Source organism: Falco peregrinus, chromosome 1, assembly GCF_023634155.1.
Source record: "Falco peregrinus isolate bFalPer1 chromosome 1, bFalPer1.pri, whole genome shotgun sequence".
NCBI lineage: Eukaryota > Metazoa > Chordata > Aves > Falconiformes > Falconidae > Falco > Falco peregrinus.
The window spans coordinates 27,007,425-27,020,895 of NC_073721.1; the positions used below are offsets into that span (position 1 = coordinate 27,007,425).

The 13,471-nt window shown below is 36.4% G+C and overlaps 1 protein-coding gene across 1 annotated transcript in view; it reads right to left on the reverse strand.

Annotated features, from left to right (window-relative positions):
• Positions 1–13,471, reverse strand: part of MARCHF5 (membrane associated ring-CH-type finger 5) — a 30,041-nt gene that overhangs the window by 3,841 nt on the left and 12,729 nt on the right. The window contains exons 2-4 of the mRNA XM_055792558.1: positions 6,962–7,164; positions 1,925–2,055; positions 261–444 (exon numbers count right to left, since the gene is read on the reverse strand). Of these exons, the coding sequence (XP_055648533.1) occupies positions 261–444; positions 1,925–2,055; positions 6,962–7,164 (518 nt within the window). The remainder of the gene's footprint in view (positions 1–260; positions 445–1,924; positions 2,056–6,961; positions 7,165–13,471) is intronic.

Below are 13,471 nucleotides of genomic sequence, written 5' to 3' on the forward strand. Positions count from 1 at the left end.
TCATTCTTACTTTCAAGTAAGACCCACGATTTTCAGTAGCTTGGTTTTGTTACTAGAGGCCTTAACTGAAACCATGCTCCTGCTCCTCTTGCCCCATCTTTCCACTAGGTATTATAGAAGCATAACCTAAATCAAGTAAACATAAAATAGAGGGAAGGAGTTAATCACATTTACTTAAAGGCAAAAGCTACTTGCCTATCCCCATCTCCTAAAAGCACAAATTCAAGCTTGGTGTTTCCTTTCAAATTTAATCATGTTACCTGGAAATATGCTGTTCAAAATTTGTAGCTTATTAGAGTATTTGCGCCACAGTCTGAGCACATAGTCCTCCCAACGAATCATCTTGCCCAATATTAGCATGACTGGGATAGTTGGAAGTCCAATCAAAAGAAATAAAGGATCAGCTCTCTCCATGACGTCAAGACCTTCTTTGTGACCCACAACCTGGTAAATACGTATATAGTTGACAAACATTACAAAGGCTGCAACTCAACGAAGAACGTAACTTCTAAGAAGTCTAGTTTGTCTGGGGCTGCCCACACATTTTAAGTTAAATAAAAAAGAACACCGTTTTACCAAACACACTCAAGTTTTGCCTTTGCATCCTTGCTCACTTATCAAGCGTAATGCAGGTGAGCTACCAGCCCTAGTTTGCAAGTCAATAATCTTGCAGAGAGCTGTAACACAATTCCTTACTATCTCAAGAGAAGTTTCATGTGCTTCGGTATAAGTAGAAGCCTAAACATCTGAAATGGAGCAGCACGCTTTCCGAAAGGCATACAAGAACTTACAGTTTTAGAATGATTAATTCTACACCCAGAAATTGATTCAATACTCTTTAAAGGATACATTAATAACAAGTATCTCAGGATGTTTTAATAAAAACATTCTGTTATTTAGAAATAGCTTATGCAACAAAGATCACAGAATGAAAAACTTGCTTCTCTAGACAATGCAGGAAGAGGTACATTATTTTCGATTGAATGGAAAATTGAATGGAAAAAACCTAAAGTGTATCTTCATTTGTACCTTATTTTTAAATGTGGTTAGTGCCATGATTTTGAAAAGACAGTATTTACTGACATGTCTGAACTTTTCTACTGGCACATAACACATTCATTCTATCCACAACTGAATTAGCATCAGAAATACCTTTGTTTTCAGGCAAAACACAGGTTATGGGCTTGATATAGGAATGAACAACTACAACTGTAACAAAGGTCCTTCTAATTGTAGAATCTACGGAAACTCGCCTTGTAGTTGAACCAGGATAGCTGTGAACAAGTCTTTCCATAGTTAATAGCCTACCACCTGTCAGTGTTGGTTTTATATTTAAAAGGCACGTTCGCAAAAACTGAAGTAGGAAAAAATAAGTATTCTTTTCCCTTACAACTAACCATACAGTCTGAAGTAATTAAAAGAACATATATTAATTTGCAGAGGTTTGCATTCGTTGTTGATGAATTAATTGTACCACGCATGCATTACAATAAAAAAGTGGTAGGACTGAAAAATTAACATTTCAACTCTTTGAGTGTTACCAGCAAAATTTTTCCACAGGTGAAAGGTCTCATGTCTTTTCTGAAGAATTAAGACTACCCATTATTAATAGTAAAGTAGTAATGGCACCTTTTTTGTAAGAATAGAAGTGGGTTCACCAGCCCGCCATACAAAGGGCAGCCAGTTAAGAGTAGTAGTAAATCTTGTTGCAGACTGAACAGGCATACTTAGCTTTATACAGTATGATCAGTTAAAAGTGAACAGCTTTCTATCCACCCATCTTTAATTCACTTGTTAACAGCACTGAAAGTGCTGAAAACAGCTAAAGCATGTTTTAAGCCAAGGAAAAAGGAGTCTTAATGGATTTTTCCTTAGAAGACTGGCTTTCAAAGCTGGTAAGAAGAGGGAATACATCTATGTGTACCTGCATCACTGTCACAGCTCCGTATGTAACAGCTGTCCAGTATATAGAGCCCACCATTATTCCAGCTGCAGCAAATGGACATGCCTTTGAGATCAGTCGATCTGCAAGATCCAAAACGTAAACAACTGGACCTATGATAAAGGAAAAGTAAGATTTCAAGATATACATACATATACACATACACAAGCATACTGAAGAAAGCTCTAAGCATCTATCACTGATCAGAAAGAATGAACTTGGAAAACACAAGTCTGACATCCCACACATGTTGTATAAATATGAACATAAAATGAAAAAGCTACTAAGCTAAACTTGTAACTTATTTCTACCTACCGTTTCATACACTGCAACATCTTTCTGAGATATTACTGTACTGGTTAGAGCACTGAATAATTTACCCACTGTAGATGACTACTATCCTTTGTGTTGAGTCATAATTGTTCTGTTGTAGAAACCATTTTAGCCTTAGTGGCTTTTTTATGTATTAGATACACCTGTTTTCAAAAAGAAAAAATACTGATTAGCTGTAATGTACTTCATGTGCTTATCTTTTAACAGCTGCACCTCAGAACTCTGTCACTAAACTATCCTGCTAGATAATAAAAGGCAGCACAGTCAATATGAAAGATTCCCTCTGCTGGAAGAGGCTGCGTTCAGTATTTTTAGAGGATAATCTTTCAAACATCAGAGGAAAAAACCCACCTATTCAGGATACTCTGTACCTTTGACAACAATGCACGTATCGAGTTTCATTGTTCTGTCTACGGACAACTGCACTTTCCAGACTTGGACAGAGCAAGACATTACACTGACCAACTTTGGGGAGGTAAACAAGGGCATACTTCTGCCTTGTCTTGGAGAGACAGCAAGAGCACCAGCAAAGTAAAAGCCAGAAGTTGAAGTCTGAAGTAAAAAAATGTCATCACCATGGTCTGATTCCACTTTACTTTGTCAACAAATTCTACACACAGACCTGTCCCCCTCCAGCCCATATGCATGAATAGTTCTTTTTAGCACCCTCCTACTTCTTCCTACCAAAAATCAGTGAAATTATGGAAGTTACTCTCAAAACCAGCCTATAGGCACTCTTCAAGTAACTAGTCCTCTTATGTCTCACATCACAGTTTACCCACTCCAGCTTATAATTCTTTTACTACATCGTAATTTTTTTTCTTTTTTGTTTGGGTGGGGGTGGGACGTGGGGTGGAGGGGTGGGGGCAGTGACAGGGAAGGAACGATCCCTTGAGCAATGGTGTTAAATGACTTACTGAAGTCCTGATACACTAGATGCACAGGGCTTCGACTAGATGAATTGGCACGCTAGTTAGTTAGCATGGTTGGTTTTCTACACTGATCCCAAGTTGTAGGCCATTTTCCTCCTGACCTCCAATTAATCAATACTTGTTCTGACCTTACACAGAATTGAGAAGATCAGGTGCCAAGGAATTTTTGCTTTTTTACTTTTCCAAAGGTAAAGGTACTGTATTTGGCATTCTCCAAATATACAAAAATCCCTTTCAGTTCAATTCTTAGCTTTAATACTCCTAGTATGTAACAAGTTTATATTCTTAGTTTTTTAGGGTGGCAGTAACTTAACATCTTGTTCTCAAAAAGATAGTCTCTGAACCATCATATTTACACTCAATGAAAAGTTGTGCATTTAAATGTACAATTGAGATTTGAAATTCAGATCAGAAAGTTTGCATTAAACTTATGTCCACCAACCATGCCAACAAAATTGTGACTCCTGTTTCATGACTGACTTGGTTCTTCTCTTTCAAGAAGAGCTTTAGTGTGAATGCTTTCTAAACAACCTGTTTACTCAGCTCAAGTCAGCCAGTGAAAACAAGCAACAGGCACATCTAACTGAACTCATTCATTGTCATGTTTTATCAGCATTGTTATTCTTGTAAAACACTCCCAAATACATCTATTTTGTGGTGTGTTTCCTAACCTCCTTTAAAACAAACAAAACTAAACAAACCAGGGTAGGATTTTACATACTATTTGCATAACAGCAGAATCCAGAGACCTTGTAGAAGGACTGCAGCTGTGTGTTTTTTCTGCCATACATAGATATGTGTATGAATATCATACTGAGGAGTTGCAATTTAAACACATTTAGCTTTTATGCAGTCTTGACAGAAATCACTGTAAATATTGCCAAGTTATGTATCAGACCAGTGGGCAGTCCTACGCAACTTGGACAGAATATTGTTTACTGTACTTTCTAGCTTTGCTGGAACCTCAAGTTCCTAACCTACTATGCATGTACTTCAAATTGGTTACCTTTGCGTGCATCTTCTAGTACAGCATGCATGCTTTGTTTTAGTAATAAGCTCTAGTTTTAAGGGCAGGAAGCATCTTCCTATGTGGCTTGTAAGACAGTAAACACCTCACCAGCACCCTGCCTAAAATACACCAACTGATGTAAATTAAGTCTGTAGTAGCTGACAGTGTAGTATACAGTTTATTCATTCTCAAGTTGAGCATCCTATTATCAAGTAGGTACCAAAATTAAAGGGTTTCTGAAGAAAGAACAGTCTACTCAAAATACAAACAATTGGAACAAGAAGTTAGACGTAACTATTAATACAGTTGAACTTTCCAGGCTACACTTAAAGCACTTGGACGTCTATCAATGTGCTGTAAGTAGCAACAAGGTCACAACCGCAACTAGTAAGTGCACAGTAATTTACATATCCTGACTGTTTCCCACAGTCACTGAACAAGTTGTTTAGTTGTACCATTCTGAAAACTTACATATGTTTGAAGAAGGTGAACACCAGACTCAAAAAATCTATCATATTTGGTAAGTCCTAAAGGGCAACACAAAGCACTGAAACCTGCTTATACAGCTCAGTAAGGTGATACGGCAACAGCAGAAGTCTAACACAAAGTACTAACAAACTGCAGCTGTGATATGAATCATTTAAGAAGCAAGCTACGAAGTTCGGTACAGAACCTTGAGAAAAAAATAGAAAAATATTGTTCCAAAAATTATTTCTTTTAATTAGCCCTTTAGGAAGGAAGCAGTGAAAAAGGATGACAAATTAACTCTTCTTTAAACCTGGTATTAAGGAAGCGACAGGAAATTAAATATCGCTGACACACAAACTAAGGAAATAAAGTACAAAAATATTATTCATTTTGTAGGAACGATCATGCTTTAACAGAGCTTTTTCTGTCAAACTGTTTTCTATTTATTAAACTGAAATAATTATCAAATAAATACTTTGCTTACTTTCAAAATTGCAATACTATTTTCCTATTTAATAAAAAAAGTTCTCTGAGGAGAGGAAAACAGCTAGTAAGAACATACTTGCTACCAATCTCTAAAACTGATACACACTTCAATTTGAAATGGAATTATGATTTTAAGAAGATACATCACTAGGGTTTTTTTTTCAATTGATGAATACATAAAAAGACACCCACTGTTACTTATAGAGGTATGCATTGATGTCTCCTAAAATTGATATTACTTGAAAACTATAATCGTAAATAAAAGAAGTTGGGTTAGGGAGTGCTCTTTCACAGAAATTTGTTTTTAGAAAAAACTTTCCAGCAGTACATTAGAGAATTCTTAATGTAAATAAGTTTCTGAACTACGATGTTTCAGAAGTGAGGAATGTTAGCATTTAGGAAAATTAGCTTTCAAATTAAGTAGGCCACAAATTGCAAGAACAAGTGAAAATGTCTGGGTTTTGTGTGCATGTATCCTCACCAAACTATAGCTGCTTCCCCTTTCTCCCACTGCCAAGACAAAATGCAATTGCAGCTTCCGTTACAATTTCATCATTTAAGATACAAGTAAATTTTAAACGGCTTGAAGTTTTGTGGTATCTAAGTATCCCGATATCAATGTTTTTCCCTCTCAAAGCCAATGCTAAATGTTATATTTCATGCCTTCTTTGTGATGGAGATTAAGATTCCTCTCTACCTTACCCTTATAGCAAAGCTGAATTGTGGTTGATAAATGGAAATAGCTTAGTAGGAAGTTTCATGCTGGTTTATGTTTCCTTGAAAATCAACAATATATAGTCCATATTTTTTTCCCTCCGTTACTTACTGTTCTATCATGGAATGAAATGTCATCACCTATATAAAATTCCCTTCACACCTTGATTTTGTTAGCCCTTATACTAACAGAAAAAGAGGTCCTGTCCCAAAGAACTAACGGTTCAAGTTATTTCAGCTGTTTCATTACAGAAATCTTGTTTTAAAGTAAAACTGCTTGTTAAAGAAATGCTGATATAGCATGTGAATACAAGCGTTTAGAGAATTTAAAGATTTTTAAAGTTTCCATGGCAACATTTCATTTTCTTGCCCTACTTAACATACCTCATAGTATATATGGGCAAGCGAGGCTTCAGTAACAGCAATCACTGCTAATTTAAATATATGCAACATACTGTGCAGTGTCCTACTCTGCTACTCAAGTAAGTAGACTCTGGAAGAGCATTTCCAATTTTTTTCTTTTGCCTTTACAAACATAGCTAGGGCAGTGCTCAGCAACCACAGACAACAACTTTGACTCTTGAATATAGGGCAATATTAACTTGGGAATATCTCCCAAAGTAAAAATATGTTTTTCAGGTAATGCAACAGGTTGCTCAGTAAGATTCTTTCTTCTGAATTTCTTTTGATAACAGTTTCTCTGCAAGCTGAGGAAAAAAAAAAAAAATAGGATGTGTTCATGTGCTAGTATGTGGCAACTGCTGAAAGAAGTCACCCTCTGCTCAACAAGAGCAAAAAAAAAAAATCACATTAAGCATGAATTAATTATAGGTCAATCACCTATAAGACTTATCAATACACCCAAGCGGAACACATGCAAAAATTTCAGAAGGTAGTTAACTAAGCCCCCAAATAGGACACAAGCAGAATATGAAGTTATTTCTGTCTGGAAAAGGGAACAAGACAAGTTTTCCACAGAACTGATGCTCTAAGCCCCAAAACAGGGGAAAACCCCCCTAAGAACAATACAAAGAAACAACCCATTATGTTTAAAATTTAAAGTGATATATATCTTACCTAGCTTTGGAAAGACTATTAAATATTCTGCATTGCACTGAGGACAAGCAACTCTAGCAGTACTGTTTCCTCTTTGCTTTTCATCCACCCAGCGCTGCAGACAAGTCTGATGAACCCATTTCGTAGAGCCCCTGCACCTGCAAGGTCTCACCCACTCTGCTGTCCGATCATCCTCATCGGTAGCAAAGCAAACCCAGCAGCTTCTGTAATTACAGGAAGGAAAAAAGAAGATTTTTTTTTGCTACTTTTACAATCTTAAAATAAACTTCCACATGTAATAGCATCTAGCTTTAGAAAATGTACACCTGGAGGAGATGATGCTTGTTGCTTCATTCTTAGTCACCAAAACCATAAGTATTTTTTATCAAGGTCTTGTTCTGGTATTAACACAGTATTACAGACAGCCAAACAACTTCTTTTAATACATTTTGAATTACTGATTTAACTTTTAGATAGTTTATACATTAAAAAGCATTGAGACTGTAGTTCAACCTTGGAATAATTCAACATATGAAACCCCCAATATATCTTTAGAAGTATCTTTTCCTTCTACAACAGACATTTTGGTAAGTTTTTAAAATTAAAACTGTAAGATCAATACAGTAGTTTGTTACTTGGGAAACTAACTCCAATCCACGTAAATGATAAACCAACACAAACGATATAACGTATTGCAAAACAAACTGTAAATTTCATTTTCATTTCAATTCATTCCCTCTCTGAAAAGGGAACATAATCGTTCAGATAAATCAATTTTGTAAAATGTGAGTTAAGTTACAAAGTACTTCAAGAATACTGCTATACCACTAGAGGAGGAAATCTCTGCACTGAAGAATTATCTGAATATATAAAATTCAAACACCTTCAGTAAGGAGAAAACACAAGATTGACAGGCTATGTGATCTGACCTGAAGAGAGCACACATCCTAGTAATTCCCAGATATCTGATCTCATGAGTAGTCCAGACTCTTGGACACCTTACAATTTGTAAAGGAAAGTAAAATACCTGATAATTTTTAAATTTAGATCCATATGTTGACCCAATAATTTATTTTTCTGTGAAATCATTTGCTAATTCCGATACTGAATATACTGACTTCTAGAGAATAAGCCAGAACCTAAAAAAAATAAGGATCTTACTGCAAATACAGTCTAGTTCAATTTTTTTTTTTAAATAAATAATTTACGTAAAGCCATTGCAATCATAGCTATGTGTATGGCAACAGCACTCCTATAATTTAACTACCAAGACACAATCTAATTAGACATTATGCACTAACTGAAGTTTTGCAGCAGTAGTTTGATGCTGAAGTTTTGTTCTCTTAATAATTTGAGTAACATCATTAAGATGAAACAGTAAAAGGTTTCTTATGTGTAACCACAAACAGACAGTAATTGAGAGGGTAAGAAGCTGAGAAATGCTCTGGCACAACTAAACAAAATATTGTTAAGATTCAAGAATCATGACTGTAGTTTCTATGTGGGGATGTTACAGTGGTTCATGATGCTTTTCCCTTCACTCCCCTAGCATTTGTTATCAGTGATAAACCTTTTTCCTAGCCTCTTAAACTCTGCAATCAAATTTTTTCAGTTTCTCAACTACTCCTCACCTTTACTCCCTCTCCCCCTCATGTTTTATTTCAGTCTGCTCTTTCTGCATTCAATCTCTAACCTTTGTTAGCATCTGAGAGGAAAAAATTACAGTTTAGAGTCTCCTCCAACTCCAGTCATTTTGCCACACTGCCATATGCTCTCTTTTGGAAATCAGTGCTAAATCATTGTCAGAAAACTTGAGAAATTTATACTTGAACATATACATACTGAAGGTCTTTCCCTGCAGCCGTTCAAAAAAAAAAACCCAAAAGGAAACAATGCTTATAACTAACTAAAGCTTGTTAGACAAAATGTAGAAGGGAATTACATGCAGACCAAGGGCCAATCTTACTAGAGCTTTCAAAACAACAGTAGTTAGTTTCTTTAAACGATCAACTGTTTTCTCCCTAGCATATCACTTGTAAACTGGTTGAGGGTTTTAGTTTTGTTTTGTTTTTAACTCATCGATGAGGAAAAAGTGGTGGGAAATCTACAATGGGAAACTTAACTTTGTCAGGCTCAAACCTGAAGTAATGAAAAATATTGTCTAACAGCTTAATTTTAAGACCTCACTATGTTGGTAGCATTCTATTTGGAAACTAAGAATGTTTCTCTACAGAAGAATAACCATGTTTTGTTCATAGGAATCACTGTGCAGGATATTTGCAGGAGATTCTTTTAGAGCACTGAATCTTTTCCTCATTTATAGTGGTGGAAGTATACTGAAATTAAGTTGTGAGTGTGTAAGAACAGAACATAGCCTGTAGCAAGTTATTACTGGCATACTTGTGAAAGGGAACACAATTTGAAAGCAGATTCCAAAGAACACTGCAGGAAAAGCAATTCAGTATTGAATAATAGGTAAAACAAACAATACTCATGTCCACACATCCAGTTTTAAGAACAGAATATATTTAGTAGGTACAGATCTAAGTTTTTTTAACACTGGTGCTCTAAAACTAGAACCAAATCAATTTGCATTCAAGACAACTGTTCAGTTGGAAGACTGACATCTTGAACGAGAACTGCAATTTCTTCCATTTGTCTTAATGGGAAGGTAAAAGCAAAGTCTGACTGTTTCTTCTTGTCCTTCCCCACAAAATCTGTTTAAATCAGAATCATCACATTATGCACTCCTGTAATACCATCTCCCTTTTCACCTTCATGATCCTGATATGCACGGACAGCAATGAAAGGACACATTAACCTTCTTAAGCAGGAGAAAAGACAGGCAAGCCACAAGTTAGTAAGAAACCTAGATGAAAATGCAGAGACCACCACAAAGATTTGTAAGTATTACAAAGCATGGCAGACATTTGCATTCATTGCACTTGATATTAAGGAGTTCGTAAGGAATGCAAGGTCTTGCAATGTTTACTCATCTTCTATGTACACTAAGAAATCCCAGATTTCCTGTAAGAAGGAACAACACAATACAAAACAACACTACTGATAACCTCTTTTTCTGCATTAAAGGTAAACATTCGTTCATTTAACACCCTATTTAGGTCTACAACTGCTCTTGTAACTTAAGATTTTTATTTTTAAACTAAAGGCAATTCACAATTCACACGACAAAGGGCTGTGGGTGCCAGCAAGGTCAGATGCTACCATACCACAGAAGCCTAAAATTTATTCAAATGATGACCTATTTAAGCATGAACAGAATTTTGCTACACTGCAGCTTTAACTAGTCAATTTGTCCACGAACACTCCGTAGATTAAACTCCATTCAAGTTTTCTGTTAAGGTTAGTAAGTCAAGAAAAATATGCATCTTTTCTTTAATTGCTTTATCCAATTTCTTGCCAGGCAATCATATCTGAAAACCTGACCCATGAAAAGAATAACAAAATCCTTTACAGACATAAACCTTTAGCAAGTCATGAATAATGAACAGTAAATTACTTGTATTCTGTCATCAGCTTTATCTTTCCATTGACAGCAGCTGTAACAGAAAGGGCTAAATAAAACCATTTCAAAACAAGTATCTTGGCTCTTGCCAAATTTTCCATTTTCTTGTACTGAATAAAATATGACCTTAATTCTTACCACTGAATCAGGTTGCTACTCAGATAACCTGAAACAGAAAAGGCTGTAAAAGTGGAACAAAGCATTGTTTCTGATAGAAACTCAAGCCTTCTTCCTTGATGACTTTCTACAGAGCCAAATCAATAACACTAATGCATTTTTCCACACTGCCTTGGCTTAGAAAAAAAAAAAATCAAAAACAAAACATAAACAAAACCAGGCCAATATAATTATTTCAGCTTTGAATATAGGGTTACAAATGCCTTTGAGATTGAGCTCCCCAGCAGCTAAAGCTCTCCCATCTCAATTCTATTCTGACTCAAAGCACATAACTCGTTTACTCTATCTGGGTTTTTTCCTCTACCAAAGACAAACTCTTTACAGGACACTGCATATGTTAAGAGGAAAGCAGATGGTGAGAAAGTTGTATTGAAGACTAGAGATCCTATATTCCAAATGTTATATGACTAATCTAGAAAGCCACGGCCTGCCTAAAAACAGGTTTCTCCAAACCATGAGCTTCTGATCAGTAAAGAAGTCACTCTCTCCTGTACCTGACTAAAATTACAGCTCCAACACACCAGTAAGATTCTCCAGTACCAACAGACATACCTGAAGGCTGACTGCTTTCCTTTTTACTGAGCTATACTCCTTCTAAAGGTTCCTTTTTTCCCAAATCATTCTTAGATCGGAAGGAGGGCAGGATTCAATTCAAGTTATTTAAATCTATTCTGCCTCAACCTGTGGGAGCTGAATTCACCATGATAAACCTTTGTTTTCAAGCAGGCATGGCTGTGTAAAGCATTTAAAAAAAAATAAATTAAAGGCAGTATGTTAATTATATAGTAATACTAGTAAAAAGTTTACAGAAATCTTTAATGCCCTATAAGCCCAGCAGTTATCCTGATATATAAGACACTTAACAGAAGATGACTTGTGAGACTGGGACAGCATAGCTGCTTTATAGGCTGGTTTCAAATATTCAGTACCGCAAGAGAGAATGCAGAGTCTTAGAATTTTTTCCCTGATGTTCAGTGGCACGTATGTATGAACAGCAAGCAAAACCAGAAAAATTCTGAGAAAATTCTTGCAAGACTTTCAGCAGAACCTAACCCTTACCATGGGAAGTGCCAATTTGAGCATGTATGACATGCTCTACAGCCATGAGATAAAAATATTTTCCTCTCATTACAGATCCTTCATAAAACATAAGAAATGCTTTTTAGGACAACTTTTCTGCATTTCTCCCACATCATTAAGCACACTGCTTTCCCTTAAAGCAGCAGCAATTTGCTAGTATCTTGCTACAAGAGTAAAGCATCCTTGTTCTGCTAAGCAGTAAGTGATTGAGTGACTTACTGCAATTGAATTTCACATCCAAAAAAAAAAGAAGTGAAAAGGCTGAAACATAACTGACAGCAATGACAGCACAGAGAGCCAACACAGTGAGGGGTGAAAATGTATCTTGGAAGAAATGACTGAAAGCAGTCCAATAACTGGCCATAAAAAGGCACTGTTCCAAAGGATGCCCCAGAAATCTGCTGTTTGGAAGAGGCAATTTTTCATAAGCTTCTGTAACAAGTTTTTATGCATAGTCTATACTGACAGATAAAATACCTTTGATGAAGAATAGTGATAAGCTGCCACTAAAGCTGCCATCCACACTCTGAATACTATAAGATCATGTTTAAGTAGGAAGACTAGGATGGTGGAAAAAATAGAGAGTGATCTAGTAGCATACAACAGCCGCTTTGGAGCTGGCTAGAATTTTAGTAGGGGAACACAGCTAACTTCTCAAAAAAGCAAGAACAACAATGCATTCCAAATGCTACTGCTAAGCACTTCCTTTTCCTGAGGCTGAAGGAACTAGCAGGCCTAAGATTCTTGTCCTAGAGAGCCACTACCTGCTCACAACAGAAAGCAAGCCCAGCCCACATTATCCCTGGTAAAGGCTACCAAGAGAGGAATACCATTTAACCCAAGAAATGCTAGCTTATGTCATGCTTCATAGAGGAGAATAAATGCTGGAAGAGACGAACTCAGCTGCCAAGCTTAAAGCATCCTGAAGACTTCAACAGCAGAATGCATACAGACCTATCTACCAGAACAGTGAAGCTTGTTAATGGAGGAAGACTGCAATGGGATTATAGATGGACTACCACTCTTTCCCCAATATTTTCCTGCCCATTACACAGCAGAAAATACTCTCATCTTCAACCCAAGCCCTGTCAAACTCAAAAAATCCTTACACTATCCTAAGGGGGGAAAAACCCAAACACACTCACAGAGTAAGGAATAGAGACACCAGTGCAAAAATAGTAGTCAGATGCTCTATCGTGACTTCTGCAGATCTTTAAGGCACCAAGGCATAGCAGCTACTTGCCAGCTTGGATTGTTCAACTAGAAACCATGCTGTCACCCCAAAACAAAGTCTAAAATCTTCAAAAGAAGTCCTGAAAGTCATCTGACCTAATACCAAATCCTGCTATGCCTAGTCATCAAGGATAGGGTCTAATGCTGAGTAAAGTTGATGAGAATCTAGAAACAATAATAACTAAACTTTACTACAAAAGTAGTGCTTTCTTTAAAAACAGCAAGGAAACGTTAAATATTTGGGAGTATCAAGCTAATATTGGTGTGAGCATATGGTTACACAAGTGGTATTCACCATATATAGGTTCTGACTTCCTCTAACCACAGGATGGCAGTTTAAGCCAGATTTTAACAAGCTTTATTAAGAAGCCCATGGATGACTAGAACCCAGTAAGTAGTCAAACATGTTAAAGCGAAACATACAATAATTAACTAGAAAGTGTACCAGAAAGATCTAGTGATTACCAGAAGTTCAACATATTTATATATTCTCAATTACGTCTCAAGGAGAAGTG